Here is a 13,613-nt window from a genome sequence, read left to right on the forward strand (position 1 = left end):
TTGGATCTGGATCTTAGACATGAACTTAAGATATGCATATGAACATTGGACCTGAAACTTGGACCTAGATTTTCCAAGTTTTTTGGATATAACCTTTAAAAAAATCATTATTTATTTACTGAGAGAGACAGAGAGAGAGGAAGCACAAGTGGGAGAGGGGCAGAGAGGGAGTGAATCCCAAGCAGGTTCCACATTGCCAGTGCAGAGCCCAACATGGGGCTTGAACTCAAGAATTGTGAGACCATGACCTGAGCCAAAGTTGGAGGCTTAACCGACTGAGCCACCCAGGCACCCCTCTTGGATATAACCTTTAACTGGAATTTGGACCTGAACCTGGATTTTTTTATTTGGTCATTGGAGCTGGACATGAACATGAACTTTGAACCTGAACCTTGGAACTCAACCACAGACCTGGATTTGTTCAGTGTTTAGGAACTGACATTAGATCTGGACCTTGGTCAAGGATCTGACACATACTTGGAGCTGGGACTCAGATTTCAATCTGTATCTTGGACTTAGGACCATGATCTGGATGATGTAAATGCACCTTGGACCTGGACCTTGGGCCAGAATTTGTATATGAACTTGGACTAATCTTTGGATCTAAATCTGGACCTGGTTTTGGATGTTGGACTTAGACCTAAAGCTTTGATTTTACCTAGAACATATACTGGTTGTTGTTTTTTTTTTAATTAAAAAAATGTTTGTTTAAAATTTATTTATTTTTTGAGAGAGAGAGAGAGAGAGAGAGAGAGACAGAGACAGAGACAGAGAGAATGAGCAGGGGAGGGGCAGAGAGAGAGGAAGAAAGAAAGAATTCCAGGCAGGCTCCATGGGGTTAGTGTGGCACCCAATGCAGGTCTCAATCTTACCAACTGGGAGATCATGACCTGAGCCAAAACCAAGACTTGGACACTCAACCAACTGAGCCATCCAGGTGCTCCTGGAACATATACTTTTGACACTATACTTTGTCATTAGACATGGACCAGGACTTGTTACTTGGAACTGTATCTTGGACCTCAGATCTGAAATTTAAACCTGGCAGTGACCTGTATTCCTTGTACTTGACCTTATATCTGGCAATTGAATCTCTACCCAGATCTTGGACTTGGATCTCAAATCTTACATTTCCTTGGATAATGGATCTTACCTGAAATATAGAATTGTACCTACATTTGGATCTTTGACCTGGACCTGAATCTACGAACAAGATTTTGGATCTCACCAGTGAATTTTGGCAATGATCCTGGACCTCAGACTTGGATTTAGTTCTTAGACTTAGGCTTCAGTCCTGGATGTAGATCTCAAATGTGAATATCAGACCTTAAAGCTGAACCTCATTTCTGGCCCCCAATCCTATAACTTAGAATGGATTATACATGTTCTTGGAACTAGAACTTCAATCTGGATCTTGGAACTGGAACTCAACCTTGTACTAGATATTCAAACTGGACTTCAGACATGGATTTAATCTGGATTTTGGACTCACCTTAGACCTGGGAAGTGGACCTAGAATTGGACCCTGGACTTGGTCATTGAACCTCTGTACTGGACCTGACTTTGGATCCAGACTTTGTGTCTTGACCTGAACCTGGACTTTGGAAGTGGTTGAATGTACCTCAACCTTGAACAGGTGTCTTGAATCTGGACTGTAAACCTGGACCTAGATTTAACATCAAATGCTGACATTGGACCTGAGCCTCAAATATGAACATAGATATTGGACTTGGACCATGGACCTCGACTTGGATCCAGATCTAGGATATAGTGTTTGGAACTAAACACTGGCCTGCTCCTGAACCTTGTTGTAGACATTGGATATGGAATTGGCTTGTAAGTTAGTCCTGACATTAAACCTGGTCCTTGGACATGGACTTGGACTTTGATATTAGAACTGTATCTTGGACATTGAATGTTCTAAACATGGATCTGCCCTTTGGACCTGAACTTAGGATGTGGATCTGCATTTGATCTTGGATACTTATGTTAGACTTGGCCTTTGGAAATGGACATGGATCTTGGACCTGGACCTTGACCTGAATGTTGGAATAGACTTAGGGACTTTGTTCTCAAACTCTGGACCTGGGCCTTGAAACTGGAACCTCAGACTTGGGGCTGGATCTTGGACTTGGCCCTTAGATCTCAAACTGGTCTTTGGACATAGAATTGGAACCGTGGACTTGAACATCAAATCTCAATTGTGGAACTCTGTTTGTCTGTGATGTTGGACCTATCCTCAGACTTGGTCCTTGGTGATGGACCCAGGCCTTGGACCTTGTTACTTGAGCTTCAACTTCTATCCTAAGACTTTGATCTCATATCAAGACCTCAGACTTGGACATCAGACCTACATCAGGATATGACTTTAGATCTGGAATATTGATCTGAACCAGAATTCTAGACCTAGATTAGGGGACCTTGGTCTTAGACTGGAATCTTGGTTTGAAACTCAACTTGTCCTGGACACTGAACTCAGATATAGGATTGATTTGGATCTTGCAACTGTACCTTTAACTTTGACATCTAACGTTGGTCACAGAACTTGGACTTGGGGCATTTGTTTTGGTCTCTCTTGTGGGTGCTATGCCACCACCTTGGTATCTTTCCATGAGGGAGGGTAGCCTCAGACTTGGCTAGGAAGTAGAGTGCTTCCCCTGGCTGCTTATTGATAGCTGGCACTCCTAATCAATCTCCTTTGTCAGTTTGCCTGGAGTTTTCAGCTGGACTTTCTATTTAGTCTGTTTAGTCATGGGAAAGAATAGGCCATATGGGCTGTCATCTGGTGCCGGGTTAGGGTTTGGGAAATGCCTCGTCTGGACCACCTTGTTCTGTTGTGTGGGGAGACCTAAGATGCCCTGTTGCTGTGTTGTTCCTCCAGTCCAGAAGTCTCAAACCATTTATCCTTCAGGCAATCTCCTTTGTCAGTTTGCCTGGAGTTTTCAGCTGGACTTTCTATTTAGTCTGTTTAGTCATGGGAAAGAATAGGCCATATGGGCTGTCATCTGGTGCCGGGTTAGGGTTTGGGAAATGCCTCGTCTGGACCACCTTGTTCTGTTGTGTGGGGAGACCTAAGATGCCCTGTTGCTGTGTTGTTCCTCCAGTCCAGAAGTCTCAAACCATTTATCCTTCAGGCAACCTTCTAGAGTTCTCCTTGATTGTTTCTTGCATATTTTCAGGTTTATAGTTGTACTCAGCAGGGAGGAGCAGAGATAAATGGGTCTATACCATTTTGTCTAGACTGAAGTCACTGGTCATTGCTGTTGTAGGTTACTCTGTTGAGAGTTTTGCTATAGAGATGAGCAGAGACATGAGACAGTGGCATGAAGGAGATGTGGTGTTAAGAAAGGTTTGCTTTTAAAATAATCTAAAAACGGAGGGGATAAAACATAAGAGACTCTTAAATACAAGAGAACAAACTGAGCATTGCTGGAGGGGTTGTGGGTGGGTGGGAGGGGCTAAATGGGCAAGGGACATTAAGGAGGACACCTGTTGGGATGAGCACTGAGTGTTATATGCAGGGGATGAATCACTGGATTCTACTCATGAAATCATTATTGCACTGTATGCCAACTGACTTGGATGTAAAGAAAAAAAAGAAACAAGAAAGGATAAAGAATTGTTTGTTTAATTTATTAATGAGAGAAACTATAGCATGTTTGTAAGATCTATTTCTTGATGGTGCAGGAAGCATAGGAAATAATTACTTGAAAAGGTAGGAGGCAATAAGATCTCCTGTACAAATTTGGGAAAGCTTTAGATAGGAGCTTAGAAGGTTTGTCCATTGCCCATCCTAACAGGAAGGAAGCAGAGTATGTGAGCACAGATGCAAGTAGGTACTCAGTGAGGTCTTGGGAGTCTGAGGAATTTCTCTCTTGACTGTTTCTGTTATCTTCCTGAAAGAGGAAGCAGGGTCAACAGCTAGACAGTGAAAAAGAAGGAAGAGGTTGTTGGAGATTTGGAGAGAGAATATATGAAAAAGTTACCTAGGAGAGTGGACTAGTGAATGGTCTAGATTTAGAAGACGTGACAGAGGGATACAGAAGACTATGATTTAAAAGTAGGATTTAGGGGTAACTGGGTGGCTCAGTCAGTTAAGTGACCAGCTCTTGATTTCAGCTCAGGTCATGATCTCATAGTTCTCAAGATTGAGACCCACGTCAGGCTCTGCACTCAGTGCAGAGCCTGTTGGGATTCTCTATCCCCCTCTCTCTCTGCCCCTCACCTGCTTGTGCTGTCTCTCTCTCTCTCTCTCTCTCTCTCTCTCTCAAAATAAGTAAATAAACATAAAAATTAAAAAAAAAATAAAAGCAGGATTTAGGGGTGCCTGGGTGGCTGTCAGTTAAGCATCCAACTCTTGGTTTCAGCTCATGATCTAGCAGTTCATGAGTTCAAGCCTCACACAGGGCTCTGCGCCGACAGAGTAGAGCCTGCTTGGGATTCTCTCTCTCTCCCTCTTTCTCTTTGCCCTACCCCCCCTTCAAAATAAATAAATAAACTTAAAAAAAAAAGTAGGATTTAAAGACTTCAGAGATAGAGGAATCCTAAGTGATATCAAAAGCCAGAGTATGAATAGCCTAGTTCTATTAACAAAGCAATGACTCCTATGTCTGGCACTGTGCTGGGCAACAGTGACAAAGGCATGAAGAAACCAGTCTCTTCCGGTGGGTTAGTGTGTAAGCCACACTGGAGTGGGCTGCTGAGACAAGGGGGATGAGCCTGTTAGCATAGACAACTAATGTGGGTTCTTTGTCCAGAGAGGAAGAAACACAGGTAGCTGAAGGGGAAAGTGAGGTTAGAAAGATTTTGAAAAGTGGGAGACACTAAAACGGACTCAGTAGAGGGAGGTAAAAGTGTACTAGAGACTAGAAAACCAAAAGAGCAAGATGGGATTCAGAGCACGTGGAAGGGCTGACTTAATGGGAAGCAGGGCCCTTTCCTGTGTTGTAACAGGAAGAGAAGAGAAGATGGGAGCATATGCAGGTACATTTCTAGATTCAGATGTAAGACTCCTAGGCATGTCACTCTAAGCCCAAAGGTAGTACAACAGCATAAATGCTTTAGCCCATTATCTTCCATGTGAGGTAAGCCCCTTATTGCCACAGAGATGCTGCTGTTGCCAAGGTCACAGTGACCTCTGTGCTGTCACATTTAGAGGTATTTTAAAGGCTTCATCCTGGACTTCTCAACATTCAACATTGCTTCATTTTCCAGAAACACTCTCTTGTCTTGACTTTCCTGATGCACACATCCTTGGTTTTTTCCTTCTTTCTCTGGCTATCTCTTCATCTCCTTTGTTGGCTTGTGCAAATATCTGTTTTCACAAATCCTATATAAATTTAAGGTTCCTCACTACTCCCAGTATGGTAGATTGTCATAATAATGGCCCCTTATGATTCGTACCTCCCGGTATCAGTGCCCTCATGTGGTCTCTTCCCACATGGCCTCTGGGCTTGGCCACATGACTTGTTTTGGTCAATGGGATATTAGCAAACATGATATAGGCAGAAGCTTGCGAATGGGGGCCTGACCTCTTAGAACCCTGAAACAACCATGCTATGAAGAAGCTCAGGATAAAAGACCATATTTGACCCATCTGCCGAATGCAGCCACATGAGTGAGTTCAAGTCAGACCAGCAGAACCACTCAACCAATCCAGAGACACGTAAAAATAGACCATTATTGTGTTAAGCCAGTAAATTTTGAGATGATTTGTAATGCAGCAATAGATAACTGTCATCCTCAGCTACAACAGAGACATGGCTAACTTTACTGCTTTGTGCAAATCAGAAAAAAAGTGAATCATAAACACATGCCTCCGCTAGCAGACACATCTTTATTCAAATAAAAGGTGCTCCTTCCCCCAGGATGCAGCCCTATACCAAGCGCCCACACTCAGCGCTGGGTGCCTTTATGTACTTGACAAGCTGCACACTGTGTGTGAACCTCCTGGGGGATTTCTACACAATTCTCTCCATTTAGCGCAGACCGGAAACTTGGCTTCAGGAAAGGTTTAATTACTCCATGGAAGGAGAGAGAGAAAACACCTAGAGTAGGGCTCCTAGCCTTCAGGATTCAGTAGACTGACTTTTATTGAAGAAGGTAGGCCAAATGTTGCTTATACAGAGTCACTGCATTTTTCAGGCAAGTCGATTAGGCAACCTCTTCTTTGAAAAAGATGACTAGTTCTCAGGAAAAAAGAGGAGCCATTATTCCTCTGAACCACCCATGAATGTTCTGGAAAAGAGGTAGATAGACAGCTAGATTCTAGAGGAGGTGGCAGTGAGGAGCTAGATCCTCAGGTAGGCGTGGTGCCCGGCAGAGATGGCGCCACGATCCCCAGGCCTCCCCGGTCCTACGAGGTCTCCGAGAGAAGGCTGGGCAATTCCACCAGTCTTCACAGACCCACAGGCCTGCGGCAGGCTGGTCCCGGGTCTCCTGCTCCGGCCGCGCAGTGGATGCCTCCCTCTGGACTATAGCGCACAGGGCCACAGCGCAGCTGCGGCTCCTCTTCCTCATACCAGCGCTGTTCACTGAAGTCAGGGAAGAAGGCCGCGATCTCTCTACTGGCTGAAACCACAGAGTCTGTAAGAGGAGGTAAGAAAGAGAAGGGGTTCTCATAGGGAGTGCAGGAAGGAGGTAAGAGGCAGTTAGAGTCAGATTCAGAAACCTGAGCCTCTAGTCCTGCTGACCCTCGGTCCTGGGGCCACATTTGCCCAGACGGCCACACAGGGCCAGAAATGCCTGGAGGGAGGAAAGTTCATGGCGGGATACCTGGCTCTCAACTCCCTCATAGGGCCTGACCACCAGCCCTAAATCATCCTCCCTCACTGTGGCCGAGGGCAGGGGAGGCAGACTCACCAGAGCCATGGGTTGTGTTGCGGGTGTCAGTGAGGCCAAAACTTCCACGAATTGAATCTGGAGCCACGTGACGTGCTTGAAACACTCTGGTGGGTCCCATCAGTGTCCTCCAAAGCTGGATGGCATCCTTGCGGGCAAGGATGTAGGCTCGGATTGGCCCACTGTGTACAAAAGGAGCAGGTGTCAGGAATCCGGCTATGTGGTCTAGGAGGGCAAACTGTGAGCAGGGCACAAATAAAGGGACATTCCACCCTGAGAGTTACCCTGCCTTTCTAGCTCAGTACCAACACTGCTTCAAACAGGAGGTGATGGAAGGCCCCTGCTGTGTACATACAAAAGGCCACAGAGGTCAGCAGAGTTGTTAAGTAGCATTCAACAATACTCTTCTATAGCCACAGGACCAATAAGCACCATGGCAGGTGGCCACCAGGTCAGTGTTGGCTTAATCATGGCTCCAAGCCCATGTCTCTTCAGACATTTAACACCGATTACAACTTCAAAGAGCGTCACATGAAATTAACAAGTTTAGGAGCAACAGAGAGAAATCTTGGTGGATAAAGATGCCCAAACCAAAATTAGAAGTACCTGGCCATGAACTCCACCAGCCGCTGATAGAAAAAACGACCTGCAAAGAGAGAGAGTAACTTCATCCAGACACTGGTGCCCAAGAGCACTTTTTGTACTTAGGTCTCCTTACTTGGAATGATAAAAACCATTTTGGAAAAAAAGGAACAAGGAGTCTGATATACTGGGTCTGAACACAGGCTCTGCCACTTACAGCCTGTGCAGTTTCAGGTAAGTCATTAATTTCCCCAGCTCAGGTTCCTAATCCATGTGCTGGAGACCTAACAGTACCTACCTCATAGGGCTGTGGGGAAAATTCAGAGAAACCATGAGCATGAGGACAATGTCTGACAGAGTAAACATCCCCTATACCTACTGATATCATCAGGACATAAAACTAAATTTCTGGTTGGGCTACGAAGTAGAACCCTCCTAGAAAATATTTTTAAAAGATTGACAATCATGAAAAGTTTGTGTATAAAGCCAGACTTTAGAAAATGGCTATAACTTTACAGTTGGTAGGTCAGAGACAGCCTGCCATTATGTGTCCTTGCACACCTCGTGGGACAGAGAAGCCTCCCATTCAGAGGACTGCTGATCCTACCTTCGTGTTCTTGGTAAAACTTCTGGCAATCTTCTTTTCTCCACAGAAGTTCTCTCATTCGTACAATAAGGAATTTGTTGCTCAGAATCTGCTGATGAACAGCCTGGATAAACACCACGTCAAAGATAAACATCAGTCAAAGGGATGGGGTGCCTGGGTGGCTCAGTTGGTTAAATGTCTGACTTCAGCTCAGGTCATGATCTCACGGTTCGTGAGTTCAAGTCCCACATCAGATGAGCTTGAGCCCCACTTCAGGTGAACTACAGCCACACTTTGAGTGAGCCCCGGCTTTCTCTCTTTCTCTCTCTGCCTTTCGTGGAATTCTCTCTGTCTCTCTGTGTCTCTCTCCCTCCCACCCTCCCTCTGTCTCTCTGCCCCCCTTTGTCTCTCTGCCCCTCACTCACTTGCACTCCTTCTTTCTCTCAAAACAAAACAAAAAAAGATACAAATAAGTCAAAAGGATGGGTCGCCTAGGTGGCTTAGTCGGGTAAGCACCTGACTTTGGCTCAGGATATGATCTCATGGATCACAGGTTCAAGCCCCACATTGGGCTGTCTGCTGTGGGCACAGAGCCGGCTTCAGATCCTCTGTTCCCTCTCTCTCTACCCCTCTCCTGTGCATGCGCATGGGCATACGTGCACTCTCTTTCTCTCTTTCAAAAATAAACATTTTTAAAAAATCAGTCAAAGCGACCATTTGAGTGAAAAGGAAATCCAGGCTGACCAAAAGAACCCATCAGAGCCCAGGACTTGATGGTCCGTCCTGTGTTGGGTCAGAAGAGAAAGAAGGTGGGGTGAGGTAAAGACCTTCAGTCACACGGCTAGAACATGAGCCTCTGGTGCCATCTCGGCCCCTCCCTTCAGCTGAAGCCCACACAACCCACCTCTCGGATCATCATACAAATCTCTTGATAGTGGTCCTGCCTTGAGTTTGTCCCACTCTCTCCAAACCATCACACGTGACAGATTAAAAACACCATAATTTATATGTCACACTCTGGTCAGAACTTTACTCATGGAATGAGGTATAACTACTTTAGGCCAGTGCTCAAGGCTGTACTTTCCTTGCCCTCCACCTCTTCCAATTCTCTCGTCCTGTCACCCCAGCCTGCTTGTGGCCCTCGGATCCACCACCCGCGTTCCTGCCTCAGCATCTCCCTCTGTGGAACACCTGCCCTCCTGTGCACTGACCAAAGTCTACCCTTCCTTCCTGCTGGCCAGGGCCCAGCACTTGCAGGCCACCATTCCTGACTGCTCTGGTCTTTCTCCGCACCACGGTGAGCTTTCCCAGCAGTGCTGCGCAGCGAGTACTTATCAAACTATCCTCGGCAGAACCCTACGATGACCCTCCCCCAGTCCCACCAAGATTCTGCACCCTACTCTACAGGGCTCTGAATACCATGCAACATGATTATGTTACATTACATGGCAAAAGGGATATTAAGGTTGCTATTAGTTGAATCAAAAAGATTATCCAGATGAGCCCAATTAATCACATGAGCTCTTTAAAAGCTGAGTTTTATATGGCCAGGCACCAATGATGAAGTCAGGTTTAAAGCATTCGAAGCACTGAACACGCTGTTCCTGTCTTACAGATGGAGGGAGCTGTGTGATGAGGAATGTGAGTGGTCTCTAAAAACTGAGAGTCTTCGCCTGAAGGCCAGCAAGGACATGGGGACCTCAGTCTTAGAACCATAGGAACCAAATGCTGCCAACAACCTGAATGACTTTGGATGTGGATTCTTCCCCAGACCCTCCAGATAAGGACCTGGCCTGCTGATACCTTGACTTTGGCCTCGTGAGACCCTGAGGAAAAACTCAGCTGAACCTCCTGCACCTCTAAATTCTAGAATTGTGAGATAATAAATGTTTTAAGCTGCTAAATTTATGGTAATTTGTTTCATAGCGATAGAAAACTAATATACACACATTGTCTAGAGGTTTGGTTCTTCTCCTTACTTTATTGGATCCTTATATTTTTTATCTGCCCTAATTCTCCAGTAGATTTTTAGTCTTCTCAGGGTCAGAGTCCATGGCTCCTAGCTTTACCTCCACGGCATCTTGCACAGGACTGTGCTGTCAGTCTTCACAAGTGGCCCTGTGGCACAGGAAACAGAAGCAGTGCCCAGGACATACAATAGAGGCTTAAGATTCCTTCTTACCTCCAGAATCAGGGGGTGAGCAACCGCATCAGGCTTGATCAGGGCCAGAGTGAGCTGGAGAGCCTGAGGGCTTCTCAAGATTGAGGTCATCTCACTCCTGCCATCAGAAAGCTGGATTAGGGACCCCTCAGTGCTGTGCTCCCCACCCTTCCTCTTCCGGAGCCATGCAGCCTTGCAAGCTAACAGCGGATCTCATTCCTGACACTCCCAAAGCATGTGGCAGTTACGTACAAAGAAGTTACCCATTCAGGAGGAATTCAAGTTTAAACTCTACCTGTCTCTGCAATATTCCCTTCCCTTCCTAATTTTTCTTGGTGTTTTAGAGGATTTACAATTTACATTGCTAAACACCCTGGCCACAAAGGTACAATAACTGTTTCCATTCATAAGGCCTTCTATCCCATAGTGTTCTCCCATCGATTCTAGAATTGGAAAATTGGATGGACAAGAACTGGGATGTTCCCAGGACATCCTCCCCAAAAAGTCTGCTGGATACCTACCATCTCTTATCTAATCTTACAGATAGGTCAGGACTTCCCCTGCCCAAATCAAATTCTTTTTTTTTTTTAATTTTTTTTAATATTTATTTATTTTTGAGACAGAGAGAGACACAGCATGAGCAGGGAAGGGGCAGAGAGAGAGGGAGACACAGAATCTGAAGAAGAGTCCAGGTTCTGAGCTGTCAGCACAGAGCCCGACGTGGGGCTCAAACTCACGAACTGTGAGATCATGACCTGAGCCGAAGTCGGACGCTTAACCGACTGAGCCACCCAGGCACCCCCCAAATCAAATTCTTTAACACACTCGGTTGTCCTCAGGGCAAGGCTTGTGAACAAGCAACTCCAAGGTCAAGAACTAGTTGTAACCATTTTGTATCTGTAGCAGCTGAAACACTGCCTGGGACAAAGGTCAGTTTTATTGACTAAATGAACCTATATAGTCTTATTCTATCCATCTTTGTATTTCTAGTGTCTAGCATGGTGTAAGAGCTCAACAAACAATTGTGGACAGGGCACCTGGGTAGCTAAGTCAGTTAAGTGTCCGACTTCGGCTCAGGTCATGATCTCGCACTTCATGAGTTCGAGTCCTACGTCGGGCTCTGTGCGGACAGCTCAGAGCCTGGAGTCGGCTTCAGATTCTGTGTCTCCCTCTTCCCCACTTATGCTCTCTCTCTCAAAAATAAGCATTAAAAATTTAAAAAAAATAATTGTGGACATGATATAAAGAATATAAAAGTATTTTATAAACCAGACTAAGAGAATTTGAGGTCTCTCTCAACTGTGAAATTCTATTCACATGTGAGAAACTGATCATCTCTTCAGGACTAAAGACTAGGTCTCAAAAGATTATCTGGTGGAGCTCCTAAATTTGCCAACAAATATGGAGAAGGCTTCCATGAACACACACAGGGACAGTCTGGACAACACCCTCATTTCCCTTAGGCTGAAAGTAGCCTGATGATCACATTAAAGGCAGTGCTTGCTTATTCAAACCACAAAACGAAGTCCAGCCTAACTAGTGCAAGATCAGCCAACCCACTCTCCCTTGCATCTCAGGTTGTGAGTAACCCAAAAACAAGCGGAATCCTCACCATATATCTAGGGAGAAACAACCTTGACACCTCACCTCCCACCCCCTCCAAATCCATGTTATCACCAAGTTCTGGCAATTTTGCCTAAGCAATAGATCTCAAATCCATACAATCCTCTTCTCAAGGGCCACCACCCAGTCCAAGACATCATCAACCCTCCCCAGACTTCTGCAACAGCCTCCTCGATGGCCTCTCAATTTCTCCTCCTGCCAGCCTCTACAATCTGTTCTCCACACAGCAGCCAGTGAACTAAAAATACAAATCTAATCATATCAGTCCCCGCCTTAAGCTTTTGCCTGAGACCTTTTCACAGTCCAAAATGTGTTTCCTCTGGTTACCTCCTATTCACCCACTAGATCTTTTCTTTTAATATTTTTTGTTTTTTGATTTTTTTTTTAAGGGGGAGGGAGGGGCAGAGAGGAGAGAGAGAGAATACCAAGCACACTCTTCATTGTCAGCGCAGAGCCCAATGCGAGGTCGATCAGATCACACCAACTCTGAGATCATGACCTGAGCCACCCTGGGCCCCTCACCCACTAGATCTTAGCTCACTTCCCCTATTACATCTTCTTGGACCTTTTCTTCAGTTATGTCTTCACCCTTTAGGCCAGCTGCATTAAAGCAGGGATCTGTTTTGCTCATGGTTTTATTCTCAGTACCTATGCAGAGTGCCTAGCACATAGCTGGCTCTCAAAAGTATTTGGTGAATTAATGAATGAATGAACCTCATCCAGCTATACCAAGGCCAAGCTGCTAGGGGCTCTCTAGGCAAGGATGTGTTTCCTCTCCTAATGCCAACTAAGCAATGACTGTCATGGCCCTCGGTTTACAACAAATGTTGACAGGTCAAGAAATGTGTTCAACTTAAAAGTCACTCCATCAGAGAATCATAAATTTGGGAGGTTGCCTAGGCATTCGCCGCCACACCGAAGGCACCCATTCCTCCGATTCCGGGAGGGCGGCGGCAAAGCCCCTCGTCCTCCTAGGCAAAGCGGGGACCTGCAGCCCTCCCCCAGCTCTGTCTCAGCTCCCCATTCTCTACCCTCACCCCGACACCCGAGGCCCAGTTCTCCAATCCCCCAGGCACTCAGCCCCATTTCTTGACACCGCCCCTCTCCTCGCTGCCCCCACCCCCCCTTCTCTAGGCCTGCAGCCGCGCGACTCCTGTCCTTTGTACCCAGGCTTAAGCCCATCCCAGACTCTGGGCTGTTCGCGCCCCAGCCCGGCTGAAGTTCAAGTCTAGATGCACCTGGTCTTCCACCGTGGCGCCCGGCCACCAGGCACCGCGACAGCTAGCCTGTGCGGCCCAAGCGGGGTCCTTCGGGCGTTCGGCCGGGCAGCCCTGCCGGGGGTCCTTACCGTGAAGCCGCGGACCGAGCCGGAAGCGGAGGCCAGGTGTGTGGATCCCGCGGGGAGACTGCGTTGTGGGAGCGGTCGGGTCGAAGGCCAGCAGCATGCAGCACGAAGGCCGGCCCTGCTGGTGGCCCTTGTCTCTCTCTCCAGCGCTTGCCCCTGCCGTACGAGAAGACAGAGCCGTCTCGGACGGGAACTGCCTCTCGGAGCCGGCGCGGGCGCCCTCAAGCGGGAGGGAGGGCCAGGCCGGAGTTCGCGGACCGCAGTGCGCGGGGAGGTGGTGGCCTGGCAGTGGGCCGTGCTTGTTAGCGGGGCCGCCGGGACGGGCCTTGCCTGACTCGTTCTGTCTTACTTTTCTGCCTAGGATGGTGCGTGGCACATGGTTGCTGCCCAGTACTTGTCTGAGGTACGTGAAGGGCGAAGAACTGGTGCTCCCGATCGCGAGGGCAGAGGCAGCCATTGAAAGTCTTGAGCGATCC

The 13,613-nt window shown here is 46.9% G+C and overlaps 2 protein-coding genes and 1 long non-coding RNA gene across 12 annotated transcripts in view; 2 read left to right on the forward strand and 1 right to left on the reverse strand.

Annotated features, from left to right (window-relative positions):
• The window catches only part of LOC132678517 (uncharacterized), a 32,202-nt gene extending 22,290 nt beyond the window's left edge, over positions 1-9,912 (forward strand). Inside the window, exon 2 of the long non-coding RNA XR_013554219.2 lies at positions 9,624-9,912. This is a non-coding gene — a long non-coding RNA (uncharacterized LOC132678517). The remainder of the gene's footprint in view (positions 1-9,623) is intronic.
• NME6 (NME/NM23 nucleoside diphosphate kinase 6) lies at positions 5,818-13,237 on the reverse strand. 5 transcript variants are annotated; one of them, XM_060630945.3, is made up of 6 exons: positions 13,141-13,237; positions 10,191-10,287; positions 8,030-8,132; positions 7,447-7,486; positions 6,862-7,022; positions 5,818-6,585 (listed from the first exon to the last, which is right to left on the reverse strand). In XM_060630945.3, exons 2-6 carry the CDS (start codon positions 10,278-10,280, stop codon positions 6,398-6,400), a joined length of 582 nt encoding a protein of 193 aa, XP_060486928.1. In that variant the 5' UTR covers positions 10,281-10,287; positions 13,141-13,237; the 3' UTR covers positions 5,818-6,397. The 5 variants fall into 5 exon arrangements, with proteins under 5 accessions (XP_060486928.1, XP_060486925.1, XP_078299239.1 ...); XM_060630942.2 differs by lacking the exon at positions 13,141-13,237 and adding an exon at positions 13,031-13,129; XM_078443113.1 differs by lacking the exon at positions 13,141-13,237 and adding an exon at positions 12,959-13,054 and having other exon boundaries at positions 5,818-6,570.
• A 112-nt stretch (positions 13,238-13,349) lies between these two features.
• FBXW12 (F-box and WD repeat domain containing 12) overlaps positions 13,350-13,613 on the forward strand; it is a 76,543-nt gene continuing 76,279 nt past the window's right edge. For all 6 annotated transcript variants that reach the window (XM_078443106.2, XM_081794283.1, XM_078443105.2 and 3 more), the window contains exon 1: positions 13,350-13,540. The gene's annotated coding sequence lies outside the window, so the exon portion shown is untranslated. The remainder of the gene's footprint in view (positions 13,541-13,613) is intronic.

Source organism: Panthera onca, chromosome A2 (genome assembly GCF_046562875.1).
Source record: "Panthera onca isolate mPanOnc1 chromosome A2, mPanOnc1 haplotype 2, whole genome shotgun sequence".
NCBI lineage: Eukaryota > Metazoa > Chordata > Mammalia > Carnivora > Felidae > Panthera > Panthera onca.